The sequence below is a fragment of the Netta rufina genome, assembly GCF_964035555.1.
Source record: "Netta rufina genome assembly, chromosome: 3".
Classification (NCBI taxonomy): domain Eukaryota; kingdom Metazoa; phylum Chordata; class Aves; order Anseriformes; family Anatidae; genus Netta; species Netta rufina.
In genome coordinates, this window is record NC_140125.1 from 33,404,753 (window position 1) to 33,421,235 (window position 16,483).

The 16,483-nt window shown below is 36.4% G+C and overlaps 1 protein-coding gene across 2 annotated transcripts in view; it reads right to left on the reverse strand.

The window, feature by feature from the left end:
* HEATR5B (HEAT repeat containing 5B) overlaps positions 1 to 16,483 on the reverse strand; it is a 56,479-nt gene that overhangs the window by 13,932 nt on the left and 26,064 nt on the right. The window contains exons 22-31 of one of the 2 annotated variants that reach the window (XM_084285360.1): positions 14,973 to 15,117; positions 13,876 to 14,115; positions 11,844 to 12,095; positions 9,688 to 9,869; positions 7,438 to 7,506; positions 5,036 to 5,215; positions 3,632 to 3,722; positions 2,561 to 2,821; positions 2,144 to 2,271; positions 1,814 to 1,958 (exon numbers count right to left, since the gene is read on the reverse strand). In XM_084285360.1, the coding sequence (XP_084141486.1) occupies positions 1,814 to 1,958; positions 2,144 to 2,271; positions 2,561 to 2,821; positions 3,632 to 3,722; positions 5,036 to 5,215; positions 7,438 to 7,506; positions 9,688 to 9,869; positions 11,844 to 12,095; positions 13,876 to 14,115; positions 14,973 to 15,117 (1,693 nt within the window). Of the gene's footprint in view, positions 1 to 1,813; positions 1,959 to 2,143; positions 2,272 to 2,560; positions 2,822 to 3,484; positions 3,723 to 5,035; positions 5,216 to 7,437; positions 7,507 to 9,687; positions 9,870 to 11,843; positions 12,096 to 13,875; positions 14,116 to 14,972; positions 15,118 to 16,483 lie in introns of both variants that reach the window. The other variant, XM_084285359.1, reaches the window with a different exon arrangement.

A 16,483-nucleotide genomic window follows, 5' to 3' on the forward strand; every position in this document is an offset into this window, starting at 1 on the left:
GGTTGCTCAGGGTCTTGCCTGATCAAGTTTTGAATACCTCCAGACATGGAGATACCACATCATCTCTAGGCACCCATCCCCGTGGCTTCACCACTCCCATGGTGTCAATTTTTTTTCCTTATATCCCATTTGGATTTCTGTTGTTGCTGCAACTTGTGTCCGTTGCCTCTTGCCCTCTCATTATATGCCTTTCAAAACCATCTACCTTGTTCTTCTCTCTAAATCTCCTTTAAGAAGGGAAGAATGTTATTCAAACCCATATTAACCCTCTCTTCTGCAGAATAAACATCTTCACATCATTCAACATCTTGTGTCATACGTCATCTCCATAAGAAGCTTAGCGGACCTCCACTGGTTACTTTCAGTTTATCAATATCTCTCTTACTCAGGATGGAGAAGGGGCTAAGAAAATTATCACCGCTCCAGATGCAGCTTCACAAGCTCAAGTTGAAAGGAAAACTCATTTCCCTTGATTTAATGATCTTGCTCTTCTAATGCAGCCGAGTAACAGAGTATTCAGCACTGTGTGGGGACACCAACTGATTCACCTATCCAGTCCACAAGGTTTCTTCCAGTTGGTTTAAAATGGCTTCATCCACCCCCTCTTCTTGGTTAAGCAGTCTGTGACCAACAAGAAGAGCATCTTGAATGGTATATCACCCTTCAATTCCTCTTAGCGGTACCAGTTCTGACCTGTCAAAGAGGCATGGCTAGCCTTAGATGCCTACTCCAGCACCCTGTTCTTTTCTTCTTGCCAGTCCTACAGCATTCACCAACCAGATGTCTAGAGAAAAGAGAAAGCTTTTTGTTGCTGGAAATTATAACCTTGCAGCTTCCACCATCATGGGAGTCCCATACTCCAGGACCCTATTCCAGCATAGCCTTTGGCTTTCCTTCCATATGTGACATGGGGTTGGGCTCCTGCCCCAGCAGAATCTCTGTGTTGAATATGCTGTTCTCCCATTTGGTTTTCCTGACGCTACACAGTCTGCTCATCTTCCCATCCATTTCCTTCACATCCCATAGGTGAGACCAACATTACCACTAGCCCTTGCTACACAGACAAGCACCTGGAGGACAGTCACATCAAGAGTTTCAACTGGATTTCAAGGCAGGTCACCAGATCTCTCATATGCCAGAAATGACTGTTCCTCAATCGGCAGACTTGCTGTGTGTCACCGCCATCATTATGCTGACTAGCAGTCTTGTACAGTCTTGAGAACCGCTTCTGGGCTGCACAAGCATGTCTTTCAATGCTGATTGCCTTGCTCCTGTTTGCACACACCATTCTCAGAGCCCTTGGTTGGTGACACACCTTATGTGACATCCACTTCCTGGCAAGATCTGGTTAACAGGCTGGTTTCACACTGGTTCCAGTAGCAGGTCACTCAACTTATGAATGACAGTTCTGCCAGGGACACTCCATGGCACCCCACAATGCAGGCTGAACCACTAAGCTTCAGAAAAAAAGTTCATTGAAACGCTAAAATGTAGTCAATAAGGAAACATTAATGAAACTGAGCAAGGTGTTCCTAAGAGCTTAGTGTGGCATGTTGGGTATAATTTTCATCACTCATGTTCAAGAAAACAAGACATGAAAGACTGATTTCAATGCTCGGAGGAAGAAAAACTACATCTTACAACAGTTAAGAAAACAGCAGGTAAGATTATGACCATATCTGCAATATCTGTGGAATACACAGCATTTTCTTCCTCAGTGTAACCATACTCTAATGCATTGAGTTGTTTTTCCAACATGAGAACCCGTTCCTTATTTATACTGCAAAACAAGCCATGTTTTCAAAAATCTTACTTAGGGTGTTCCTTTTTTCTTGCAAATAATCTTGAGCTGCTCTTACTATCTGCTGGACAACTCCTGTAACCAATAGCTGGACTGAAGGAGGATCCCAGGTCAGGAGGAGTCGGTGAAGCACACTTAAGAGTTCAACACCAAGGAGCTACAGTAAAACAAAATATGCATTAAAAAAATAAATTAGGGCTTACCAGTTCCCAATTGCTACATCACTTGGTTACAACAAGCAAATACTTCTCCCACACAAGAATAATTACAGGTTTTGTAATCGTCACGAATGAAAGATCATGACCTAGGAAAGCTAACTGTCATAACATGCTCATACAGTACCTGATCCTCTGCAATATGGATCCTGGCACAAGGGGAATCCAATAAAGTATGAAGTGCTTGTAAACAAGATGTGACATGTTCAACAGGCTCTTCAGGTCTTGGGGAACAGAGGAACTGTATACTAACACCTGAAAAGACCAATTATTAAAAAAGAATGTTCGCTTCTTCAATTACATAAACTACATTCACAATTACTCTATTAAAATCACAATAATCACACAAATAGTCTACCAAAAAAATGCTATGAAGAACACAGCAGTAGAGAGACAGGAGTAGACACAGAGAGAGAGACAGAGAAATTTCAAAATCCTATTGTCCAGACAAGTGATGCCTTTTAAACTTCTTAGATTTCAAGCAAAGTATCTTTTCTTATTTCCATAATGTGCTGGTACTGAGCTTTAAATTCTCAACTCTTACCCAAAATTAAGTGCATTCGATCTTTGTTCAACTCTGGTAAAGATTTAGTAGTAGGTGGAGTTCCAGGTGTCTGGTTTAACATAATAGATGTAGCACGTTTCTGTGAGTTAGGCATTGCTGCAGCAGTGTCTTCAACTGATTCTGAAGCATTAAATCCTGTGCTGTTCAACCAAAGCGCCACTGCATGTAGTATAGGAGCCCAAGAGTTTCGATAATGCAGTCTAGCTGTATCAATTGTTTCTGGAGTGTAAAATGCTCCTCCTGTTAAAGTAACAAAGCAAAGGTCAATTCTGAAATTCTCTGCAAATAACAGACAAAAAGCATGTACTCTGAATTTCTTAGTTATTTACTTTGGATATGTTTGATCATGCATATATATTCAGATGCAATCCTTGTTAGTGACAGTGCATCCCAATTCTCTTTGTGAAGAAGCAACGTTAGTACCTCTCATAAAAAAGTGCAATGGCTATGACAGAATAGTAAGCAGAGGCAAAAGAGGCAGGCAAAGGCATCAGGTCTTGCAGCATTTTTCATACAGAACATTCATTCTTAACTCAATGAAATATTATAAGACAATATCCACAACATTCTCAAGAACAGACTATGTTTCCTTACAGTAGACATCTTTTTTGCAATTGATGTCAAAGTATTAGAGGTGTAGAAGTATTATTACTTCTACAAAGACAAGGCGTCAATCATCTTTGTGAGTCAGATAAAAAATATTTTCATTGCAGACTGAAGGAAAAAAGCACGCAAGCTTTCAACATACATTGCTGTTACACAAAAGCAGAAATTTATTACTTGCATTATTTTAAGAGATGAAAAACATGCCTGCCGAACAATTTGAAGAAGAATTTGAAAATCTCCACTAGCAGTTTTATCCCGTTCTTCAAAACAACAGGAAAATGAAATTTCTATATTTACCATCTGGTGGAAGCTGAGTAGCAAATTCAGCAGGTAAAGTTAAAAGCGCGTAATCTTTCAGTGCAGCTAACCAGAGCCGGCTAAGTGCAGGTAACTCGGGTTGTACAAGTGTTATCAAACTGTCTGGTGGCAGCTCGTCTACAGTACCAAAATCATCCTCATCCTCCTCTGTGCTCTTTGAAACACATTTTGGTTTGGTCTCTGCTTCCTTCTTTATTTTCATAGCAACAATGTACACCTAGAAGAAAAACAGATTTGAAAAAAGAAGCCACCTTTCCCATGTAAAAGATTCCATACACAGATGACTCACAGTTCAGCCCCTGTGGGCCACAAATACTATTATATTTGTTGCTGCTGTTATGAAGTCCATGAAAGTTACCTGGAAAACGACTTGGAAAAAGATTTGCAATATAATTATATTTAAAAAATATAAAGAGAGAGATTTTTGCCTTTATTTCTACTAATACATAACATTTAGGGACATAAGTAATATTTTCTTACGACAACACAATTCTCTCCTAAAAAAGGAGAACATGTCAGCATAACACAAACATAATGATTTAAATAATTGATTTCATTAAAACAGGGTATTCTCTTTGCCCTACATTAAAAACTACTAGATAAATTAGAATAAATTGTCGTTTTCTGGAAGCAGATTAGGTATCAGAAAAATATATACTTTTACTGTAGTACATGAATACAAGAGCGTTTATGATTGTCTTTGAGAGATGCTATGAGAAGACAAAAGGATTTTCAAACAAATACGTGAAGAAGCATCAGAAAAATACAGTAAAAATATGCATTTTTTAATTAGAAAAAAAAAAAAAGAAATAACTGTCCTTATAAAACAGATGCTCCACATCGAAGCTGAAAATAACAGTATGGGGTGATTAACATGATTTCATGGCTGAACTGTTGATACTTTACTTTGTAATTTCAAAAAAAAAATAAAGAAAGAAGTCATTAAAGTACTACATTAGAAGAAACCAAAATACTTTTTATATAATTAGATATAAGGCTCTATAGCATTCAAGTAACATTTCAGGAAGCAAGGCAATATAAGTATTGCTGACTGTCATTTGTAGATTAACATTTCAAGTATTCCAACCATTCCCTAGCAACACCTACGTTAAGCCTCTAATTTATAATGAACTGAAATGAATTCCTAGTTAATTAGATGCAATATTTTACCAAAATATATTCTCATTATTTATTAATTTACTTTTAAAATAAGAGCAATATGATGGAACCAAGGTGAAAATCTGATAGGGTATGAGAGCATACTTTGATACAACGAAATTCAGTTAAAACAGCAAAAGACCTAATCAAGCACCGCTACAAATATGAAGAGACGAAATTGCAGAAAAAGGAATGGAGAAAGATATAGAGATGAAAAAATATCAAGACTGGAACTGTGGCAGGTAAGGAAGATACAGGTACAAGGTAAGGCAGCAGATACAAGGCTTACTGGCTGACCAGACAGTAGGATGCGATGCTACTACTGAGGTGAAGTCTTTTCAAACTTTTAAAGATTTAATAGCAAATGCTTACCTCAGCCCACGCTTTCAGAACTGCGAGTTTTTCCATAGTTGTGGCACTCTCCCGGTAAAGCTGGCTAGAAGATCCCTTTCCTGCTTGCACTTTATCCAGGGAAGAGACAAGAAGATTGTGAACTCGGCGGAGATCATTCAGGTCACTAACAACCCCGCTTCCTATCCATGCGCTACATACCTAAATAACAAAGTTGAGAATTGTCCTATGTTAGCAAGGTAAATCAACAACCTTATAAATGAAAAAAAAATCTATAACTAATAATAATAATGATAATAACAACTAAATAAATCAGCAAATCTCTTCCTGTTTAACATCTAAAAATGTGAGATTTTCCTGCTTTTCCTCTCACCACCTGTGGTAACAGAATTGCTCAGTTGAATTGTTAAAAAGGCTGAAAGGTTGTATTGTATTAAAATGAAACTCAGTATTCATGGAAAATGCTTAACATAGTTTGTAATCCTCTGTAAATAGGTTTTTATCCTTTTCCAACTGTCTGGTCAAATCATTCAAGCAATGGGTCTTCAGATTTATTGTAAAAAAAAAAAAAAAAAAAAAAGAAAAAAACATTGTACAGCAATTCATAAAGAAAAATCCATTAAAAAATGCAAAAATTCAGTCTTTAAAAACTTATAACTAAAATTACATATTAAGGCTCCATCCTAACTTTTAGCTTTCAAGGTCATTAACAACTTCAAGAAAATTCCTAGGAGCGAGTAATAATAAAATCTTTAAACTGGGCTTTGATATTAGAAGAACAGTGCCACGTTCTAGAAAAGTCAATACCAGACATGTGAGTGTCTCCCCACTTTTGTTTTTATTTCTCTTTTCTTCTTATTTTTTTTTTTAATTGAACAGACTCAAAACAGGTAATTAGATCTTAATTATCATACAGATCATCCGTTCCTGTCTAGTGCTATACATTGGCATTCATCCTCTGAAACACATCCATGCCCAGATATAATAATTCTGTTGCAGGTGCAGCTGCTTTTATAACAAAAAAGGACAAATTCTTTCTTTATACAAGAGCTGCTTTGATTCTGGTGGTGATTCTACAAAAACGTGGAAAAGAAAGAAGAAAAAACAAAAAACAAAAACAGCAAAAAAGAGTTCACAAGCTCTTTTTTAATGGCAGTCTTGTCCTATCTCCAATTTATTTGATTTGCTTTGAAAGAACCAGTTGCTTGAAAGCCTTTGTGGAAACGCCTGGAACTATGGACATACTTAAACACAAAGCAGTCCTGAATATATGCAGAACAGAGCTGCTGAAAGTCTGTCACAAATCTGTAATTCATTCACAGCAGGACTAGAAGCAGCTTCACTCCTGCTGCTGGGCAAGTCAACAGATACTTCAGTAATAACATAGAACTATAATATGAACAAGCTCACTCAGTACAGCTCATCTCTAGCTATATCATTCCAGAGAGAGTGTTAAATATCCAAATTTAATCACCAACCCATTTGATCCTTTAAGTACACACATCAATTAGAAACTGACTGAATTAAGGAAGATTTTGACAAGTTAAGGACTCTTACGTGTTCTTGCATCTAGCTTTATATGAGCAAAACCTTTCCACAAGGTAAGATGAACATGTTCATTCCTATGTATAAGTATCAAGATATGCCACATTTGATCCATGCTTAATTGCCAGCAAAACTGGTAGGAGTATAAAACAACAACTAAAATAACAGTGCTGCAGGACCAAGCATAAATCTCACATACATAGAATTATTGCATGAAAGCCATTGTTTGCACAGCTAATTAAACTGCTGGTTTAAACTACAGTAGTTTAGCTGCTGCAAACCACACAACACACACAATTACAGCTCTACTGCTGACAACCATTTTAAATCACAGTAGCACAAGATCATAGGCAAGAAAAATACAAACACAGACAAAATCTCTCTTTGAATTTTTGCTGAGAGGTTGTTACTATAATAAGAATGCTCAGAGCTTCTGAAATCTAAAACAGTCAATCTGAATAAAAGTTTAGTGTTTAAAGGTAAATCATCATCAGTCAATATGTTTGATCAGACAAAGGCATCTGAATGAATACATTATCATTGGTCTCATTAAGTAAGGGGCTTTTTCTTTTTTTCTGGTGTTTTGTGTTTCTTTTATTTGTTTGTATTTATTTATTTATTTAGTAATTAGTAACAAATGCAGAGCTGACACGGAGACACAACTAGTTTCAGAAAGACTAAATATTTTCTGATGTAGCTCCCAAAAAAGACTTCTGCATTCCTGCAACAACTTCACTGCTTAGGTTTATGAATTTTTCCAGTTATTTACTACTATTTCTCTTCTGCATCCCTCTTCCAAAGAGCAGAAAACTCATACCCATCTTCTGTTTAAATGTATTAAATGTATTCAGTTTAGCTTATACAATCTTTTCCGGTACCTGGCAGGCCTTCGCAGTTATATCAGACGGTGTATCTTGGGAAAATGCTGGCCTCAGAGCAGCTCCAACCTGTTCACAAGAGGAAAAAAAATCCAGTTAAAAACAGTAACAACATAACATTCTTCATCTAACCTTGTTTAAAATTCAAGCACATACACTAAACAAGCAAGGCAAGATTGCCAAAGACCCCAAGCTTATCCTTGTTATCTAGCAAACATTTGCAATAGTATTCTTTAAATTACAATGAAGAAACATTTTCCCTTGCTTAAGCATTGTCTTTTTAAGCCCCTACTATCTTTGTCAAATATGTAGCATTATCTTTTTTCTGTTAATGAGTATCCTTTTACATATGAAATCACTGTAAGTGCAATTTATGTTAAGACTCCAGAACACAAACTTTTTAAGGTCCAACAGAATAATAAAATGAAATCAAGCATTTATTACTGGCTTGTATTACGTTTTCAAGATGACAAATAGAACAACTGCCTTGTTTTTCATCTAAGACAGTGTTTTTCTGAAACAAAATGGACCAAGTCAAAGAGACAGAAGCAATGGTTACAGTAACAAAGAAGGAAGGAGAAAAAGACAAGAAAAAAAAAGAATGCCTTTTGTTAAAAACTATTTGTGAAGATCCTGAAAACATAGCAGCAGAATCAGAGGAAGACAGATGAGATAACTTGAGTTGGGAAAAAGGCAGGGACCGGTGGCAGAGAAGAGAAAGTTAGTGGGCACAGAACATACAGGACAGCAAAACCTGACAAGATTAGATGAAATATGTGCAATCCTACGAGTGATTCCAGAGCTATTCCAGAGCTAGTCAAGTCACTCCAATAGGCAGGGAGAAATGGCCCTTATCACAACTACTCTTCATCTTCTCTTTTAATATATTTGCAATATGTAACAGAATTGGAGAGCCCATATTGCCCTCCTTATATTAAGTGTCCCTTCTCATCATCGATGTTTCTGTGTAAGAACTGAAAGAAGTATTTTGTCACTTCTGTGCAGATTCTTCTATGGACCAGTACACTGTACCAGACTCTTAAGTTAGAAGGCAGTCTGGAAACCACACGTATTCAAAGATTTTACAGACTGATCAACATGTATCAGAAAAAGCTAACTGTATGTTCCAAGGAAGACAAGACTTGTAGACTAAATATACCTAATTCTGGCTCTGTAAAATAAAAAGTAAACATAAATGTTCCTGTAAGGCTGAAGGAACAGTCAACTTCAAGCACTGTTGTTTCCAAAGCAACAGAAAGTCAATCACATTGTGAATATTGCTAGCAAAAAAAACACTACAATGCAGTGAAAGCAGTTATTTAAAGAGAAAAAAAGACAAGTTTTATAATATGATATTCTTTGTACACAATACAGCCCCGTTAATATCCTCACCTGCTTGTAAGAATAGTAAAGTGACCAAGAGGAAAATAAATAAAATTCAAATGCATTAAAATATCTTCTTTCATTGTAAATTGATGCTTCAACGTTTTATAAATTTCTCTCATACTTATTAGTGTGGGAAAGATCCCCCTGTTGCTCCCAAGTAGGGAACCTGACCAAGTGAAAACTTGATCTTGAAAGCATTTATCCTGTGATAAATGTAAACACTGAAGTCAGTGGAACAAATCACATATGCGATCGTCAGCAAGGCTGAGATCTATTGAATTAAACAAGAACTAGCAAAACTGACTAGAAACGCAAACCAGTAAGAAGGTAAACAAAGAAAAAACCCTCCCCTCCTACTACACCAGCCTTAAGCTGTACTCATTATTGCAATCAAGCCCCAGGTGAAAGATTAATTTTTTGTGGCTTATATATTTCTAATAAACCTTCAACTGTCTATCTCCTATTCCTATACTTTTGTCATTTTTGTTTAAACAGAAGTGTACTTATTACTTCCCAAAAAAACAGATTTACTAAGTTCAACCTGGAATTGAATCAGTGTTACTTTCAGATTCTTAATTCTACAAATGAAATGTCACTCTTGGCAAAAAAAAACTAAGTGTGATTTGTAATATTTGGCTTTCAGAAATCAATAGCTACTGATTTTTTAATTTTGTCAGCTAATAAATTGGCATAAATAGGAAGAGATACACAAATTTTTAAGAGGTGAATAAAGCAGTCTCTTCAGTACATTTTCAAACAAAAAATCTCTTCACTGGTCTTTTGAAGTTACAAAATGTTCTCAGAGCTAATACTCGCATATTGGCATAAATACACAGTTTCATGAAGTTATAAAGGAGGTCTCACATTAGCCTGGTATTGCTCCAGTATCACATGGCCTGGAAACTCTGGCTCAGGAACTGATGCAAATTTCTTGATAATGTCTTCAAGGGCTTGAAGACCCGCCATTCGTAACTGGTTGCTGTGATCAGTTGCAGCCATGAACGCCATTCGAATAAGGTCAGAGAGATGGAGTACTAAGAAGTCATCTTAAAACAGAACAGAACAAAAAGACCATTTTATTAACTTAAAACATAGCTGAGGTGACAGATACTTGAAACATTTTTCTCACTGACGTACAAATTCATTCTTAAGACGACCTTAAAAATTAAGCACAAATTTGAAAAAAAAGTAGAATATGAGATATAAAAAAACCAACATATTGAATATTTCAAATGTATCTGAGAACCATAAAAGAGATTAGAACATCATTTAGTAAAGCTAACTTCTGCAATATCCCCCCCTGCCCAATATTTACAGAAAATCTTTCAGGCAATTCCTGAGTCCTATGCTTATAGTGACCCCTGCTGATAAAAGAAAACCTAGTCATGTTTAAACACCTAAAAACTAAGCCCTTCTATTTCTGCTCCCAAAAGCAACACCCAAGGCCCCAAGTCAGCATCAGACAATACACAGAAAATACTACATAACTCAGTAAAGTTCTCAAATGATTCTTCTCTTTTTTTATTCATTTTATTTCTTTCCTTACTCTAAATTTGAGATTACCAGATGGTATAAAACCAATTTGAAAATATATTTTTTAAAACCATACTATCCAGGGTGATAAAAAAAAAATCAGGAAGACGAAAGCTTTAAATGCTTTCACGTCTCAATGTAGAAAAAAAATACTTATTTTTAGCTGAAGTTTTCCAGGGCATGTCAGTAAAGACTGAAAATTGTTTAAAAAAAAAAAAAAAAAAAAAAAAGTACCAAGTGGTAAAGATTGTCATTATTTGTTCAGACCACCACAGGTATATTTGTAAATTTTAAATATTTTGGAAGTTGAATTTGAGGATAGAGATATTTAAGTTTTTCTTTTTATAAGGATACCAAACACATCAAGTTCACTGTTAATAATTTTGGAGATGTTAATTCTTATGATTATTTTATGCAATCCTTTTCAGGATCCTATAAAAAAAACAAAAGCAGCTATATTATGATTTGCCTCTACAATGCAATGTTGTTTCAAAAATAGACTTTCCCAAAGCTCTTCCCTCTCACTCTTCAAACAGCGACCCCAGTCTCTAAAATAAATTAGAAACAAGATTCTCACAAAACAATGCATAGTGCTGGAACCAGAGTGCATCAAAGCAACAAAAGCAACTACCTAATAAATATCCATTTGGAACAGATGCCCTTAGCAACATAGGTGCTAAAATCCACAAGCCCTACTTATTCAAGGATGCTTATATATATGATACTCTGTCTACATGCACACAAACACTGTGCCACATGGGTGAAAGCAATCACTATGCACCAGAACCACTACACACGGATGACTGAAAGACAGAAACCTCCCACTACCAGTTTGAAATACATTTTTCACAAAACAACTATGTCATCTCTGACCTCTCAATTACGATCCTCCAAGTCATAAAAGTATCTTCAAATCCTGAGCTTTAATATTCATCACTTTCATGGATACCAAAAGAATGAGCTTTACAAAGCAGCTGGGTCCATGTTCCTCCCACATCCCTCACCCTGCAGCCAGTACTACAGCAATGTTACCTGACCTCCTCTCTTCTTTTTTAATTCTTTCCTAGCATCCCTTTGCTGTGGAGATGCTAATATAACCTCTGAATTCTAATTCATTGCTGTCTTTAGGTTAAACCCAGAGATACTATCCCCCGTATATAGTTAGCTAGAAGTTTACTGCTTCTATTTGAAACTGGTGAAAACTGTTCACATTTCCCCCCCCCCCCTTTTTTTTTTTTTTTGTCTCTTCCTCCTCCAAGCACATCAATCAGATGTCAGAAGTTACATCCTCCAGCAAACATCACTCTGTTCATGGTATGGTAACTATAATGGTTACAGTTTTTGTCTTTTCCTTAGTTTTTAACTGTTTGAATAAAAGGAAGTTCACTTTTTAGCTGCTTATGTTTTTATCTTGGTCGTGTAATCTTTAGCTGTAAAGAGGTGTCAAAAATAAAAAGAGAAACAAACCAAACACATTCAATAATTACTTTTTGGGTTTTTAAGTCTGGCTGAACGAGCCAGCGCCAGGTCAAAGTGCGCCTTGTTGGCATTCTCACACAGCATGATCACTCGGCACAGACAGTCAGCTGCGAATACACGTGTTGCCCAGCGAGGTGCTACAGATGGCTTGGTTTTATCCTCTTCACCCAGAGTCGTAAACATGGTATCATCATCCATCTCATCCTTCTTCTCTGATTCCTCATCCTTTCCTCCTCCCAAGGGAGCTGCAGTGCTCATGTCTACAACAGAGAACAATTAAAATAAAAATCCTGCTGTGTCAAACTACAGAAGATGACTGACTAAGGACATGTCCAAGCCTTTCCTTAGGCTCAGATTCAAAACACAATAATTCTCCAGTTGATACTGCAACATTCAAAAAATGCAGAAAGGCATAGGAATATCAGTAAAGTTTTTCACCTCTAATTCCCATAGATACCAGTTATAGCTGAATCCTATATCTGAACTTCTCAGCTTTGAAAATTAACCTATTAAGCTGTCAAGGAACAGGGTAAGTGGACCACCGTGCTCCAATTCAAAGAAAAACCTCAACTTTTAACTATTCCACTCCTCTTTCAAGTAAAACCTAGAGTGAATATTAAACTGAAACAAATCTACAAAGTTCACACCACAGGCAAGATATACAGCCAAGTGGGCAATTGATAGCAATCAAGACTGCTTAACATTCAGGAAATTTTCTGTAAGCATGGCTGTTAGACTTCATTTCAGACAATAAAATTGCTTCAGGGATCACATTAAAAATAAAAAAGGGACAAAAACTCATCAAACATGCTTATACACTTTGGCTATTCAGATGTGAGAACATAAAATCTCAACAACAAGGTCTAAATCAGCAAAATGCCAAAATACTGACAATTTTTTTTCTGGCAGTAATTAGAGAATGAGAAGTTATTGCAAAAGTAGCCTTCTCCAACTAAAGCATGTTTCTTAGAAAGTCTGAATTTAGGCAGCTGAAGAGCCAAGACATTCAATAGAGAGGCGCTATGGCAAATCAAACATGGATACAGACAAATCACAACAGGAGTGTTTTCAGAAAGCATCCAGGAAAACATATGTGGCTGATTTGTAAATCTCTGCTTAAAAAGCAAACTAGACTTTGTTCACATGCCAGTTAGTGGTATGAAAGAGTACAAAATGAAGTTCCTTGCTTATTTAAGCACAACTGAGAGAAATGCATTTAAATATCTCCCAAAGATCATTTCATAGACTAAAAAAAAAATAAAAAATAGTGAGGAGATCAGACAACCATGTACAAAACTTTAAAAACTTATCCCACATAAAATAAGTAAAGAACATCCCAAGCTCAAACACATGAAGTGAGGTCTTTCTGGGTAGATGCACGGTAACTACATTGCATAACGAAATCATTGGTAGCATTACTCATCAGTAAACGTAAAGCTGGCAACATTTAGAAAGAGCTTTTGGATGAACTCACAATATGCCAATAAACAAGCATAAATGCAAGGAAAATGAGCAGAATCTGCGTCACAACCATCCTACAAACCAAAAAACAGGAATAAGGTCTCAGAGGACAAGGTCTTTGCAAACAACTCTGCAAAGCTGAGCAACAAGCAAAGAAGTTTCATCACCATGGTAACCCATCTTCACATCAGTACCTCAAAGCCTCATACAGAAAAGCTCAGAACACGTACAGCACTGTTCCTTCTGTATGGCCCTGACGTACAAAGGCTAAAAAGCATGTTTCTGCTTTTTCTAAGACACTGAAATGTCAGGGCAATAATCACTATGCTTCTCCACTGGAAATCCTACTTGAAGGTGGCTAATTTTCTAATCTTAAAAGAAAACATACTTTTTAAAAATATAACATTAATGATTTCCTCTTTTTAAGTGCTTTTAACGCATAATACTCAAAATTCTATATACAACATAAGCTATAACACGTCTTTACAATTAGAAAGGACAAGTTCCAAACAAATACTTCCAGAAGATGCTAATACTAAAGCAATATCAGTTTTTATGTGAATACTACAGAACACTTACCACTGGAAGCTGCAAGGACATCCTTACAGAGCATTAGCCAGTGAGAAAGGTTTTCTACTGCCAGCGATGAAAGCATATGTCCCAGAGTATCGTGGATGTCCGAGCACAACTTGCGATCAGTCTCCCGATCCAACATACCAAAAAGGACACCTTCGAGGCCTGTCTCTGTTATATTAACCCCCTGATGCCGCGAATGACCATCTCGTCGAGAACCAGCTCCTGGTGCAAAAGGATTAATATCTGCAAAATGAGAATGAGAAATCTTTCCTGAAATCAGTAACTGAGTTTTAAAATTTGGAATAACTACTGAGAATCGGGCATTGTGCACTCATGCACATATAGTTCAGGCAATAATACATTATGGTGTTACTTAATTTCTTCTGAATTAGCTTTAAAAAGACTTTACTATAGCTTTTTTTTTTTTTTTTTTTTGTAAGGCATGTAACAGCTTATAGGATTACTTTCAAAAAGAAACAAAAAACACAAATGTGTATCTCTTCAAGGTACACGCCCATCAGTTTTTTAAGAACTCCTAATGTTATTGACTCTGAAAAGTCTTTCTAGAGACAAACTTAACTGGTGGGATTTAATACTACGTAACCCCACAATTCTATATTCACAGGAAGAAGGCATTGCTGATCAACACTGTTGAACATCCTATTTTCAGAATGAAGTGATGCATGCAAGAATTGAACCAACCAGCAAAGTCCACAAGTTAGTGGATGTGCTGCTAAGAGAAAATGACACGAGGTATCTCAATCACACAACATCAAATGAAGTCAATTTTAAAAAGAGCAAGACCTAAAGCACTGGAGAAACTGCAAAATGTTTCCATTGTATATACAATGTATTCCCTACCTGATTGCCATTCTTAATAGGGCAGAAAAGTTTAAGTCTGAACTTTACGAAAAGTTTAATTACAGGTGAAATTAAATCAACTTGAATTACAGTAGGCAGGGGTGGGGAGAGAAGTTATGAGAGCTGGCAGAGATGGTTTTAGAGTGTGGTGATTTTTTTTTGTCCTGAAGGCAAACCACATGCATGCATGAATACATGCACTCAGCTGTCACAAAAGGCCCTCATGAACGAATACTTACTGATGCCGCTATTTTCTTTGTCTCCAGCATTTTTTGCTAAGCTCATGGCATATTCACATACTTCTGCTGCTTCCCTCTGAGCAAGCTGTCGTAAACACGCAACTGCAGCACGGCGAAGGAGCAAGTGGGAGCTGCACAAGTGAACCTAAATCAGAACCATTACAGGTGAGTGAACTGCTGCATCTCCATACCCATAAATAAGTGCTGCTAAGGACTAACAGTATTCTACTTTACAATTATATGCCCCCGTGTGAGCTGCTGGGTACCAAACTCTTTACAAGGTCTTTAAAGTTCACAAGTAAGCACTTTCTATAATGCACAAATCTGAAAATAAAGCTGACATATACAGAATTGACAGGTGTTATCTGTTAAAAGCGTAAGTATTGACACTGTGCCACTATGATTTTAGACTAATTATACTTTCCAATCTGTTATACTCTAGAATACTATTCCCCATCACATTGTGCTATACCTATGGATCACTGTTTTTTTTTTTTTTAATAAAAAAAAGGCACCACCAGCTGCACCACACAGCTACCATAAAAATTTCCATTTCAAGCTTGTACCAGGATTTATAGCGTAATTTTTTATACATGCCTGTCAAGAAGACAGCTTCAGGTTTTGTTGCTAACAAATACCAGGCTTCCAATTCTTTGAAATCATCTCAAGTACAAGCAAGTATTTTTTTCTTATTGAAGAATTGTGCATGGTACCTATTTTCTTGAGAGGTAGTAGCACAGAGAGTAGTTACACAGAGAACTGTATGTTTTTCCACAGTGGAAGAGATGAAGAGGGCTCTTTAAGAAACTAATTCTTTATTTACCCTGAGGAAATTGTTTTAATAAACTGAATACACATTTGCTTTCTCAGTATTAGGTTATTATGTGGATGGAAATTGCAACCCTAAATGAAAGGGCTGTGTAGTTTATAAAGCGCTTTAACAGTACATCTTTATTCTGTGCGTGAATATACATGTACAAGATTTCAGTCTTACAAGATTTCTGTACAAGATTTCAGAAATAAAACACAGAACTTTTACAGCATTTAATTAATGGAAAGAGCTTTCCCTGTTTTCAGTTGCAAAACAAACAACTGTGTGTTTATGATGCCAATGCAGGAAAGCAGAAAGGAAACTAGATTGTGCAGCTCTGTAGTTTAATTTGGGTATCTGGCATTAACTCCATACAAAAGCAAGTTGGAAAGTTATGAAAACTTTAATAGGGCAGGGCAATGCAGACTTTGGCTACATATCTAAGTTTACAGTAAAATGAAACGCACAAGACAATTCATAGGAAAATTTATCAAACTGCGTAAGACTTGAAAGTAAGGGATCGGAAAAACAGAAGCAAAATAGCTTTTGTTTAACAAAGGACCATTCATTAAGGAACATGTAAAGAACAGCAGAAAAGCTCGGGAAATGTTTTCAAAACACCACTTGTCATACCTACATTAACTTCACTTTCTGAAATATTACCCACTAGTACTTACAGAGTAACTGGCTAGAGAGAATG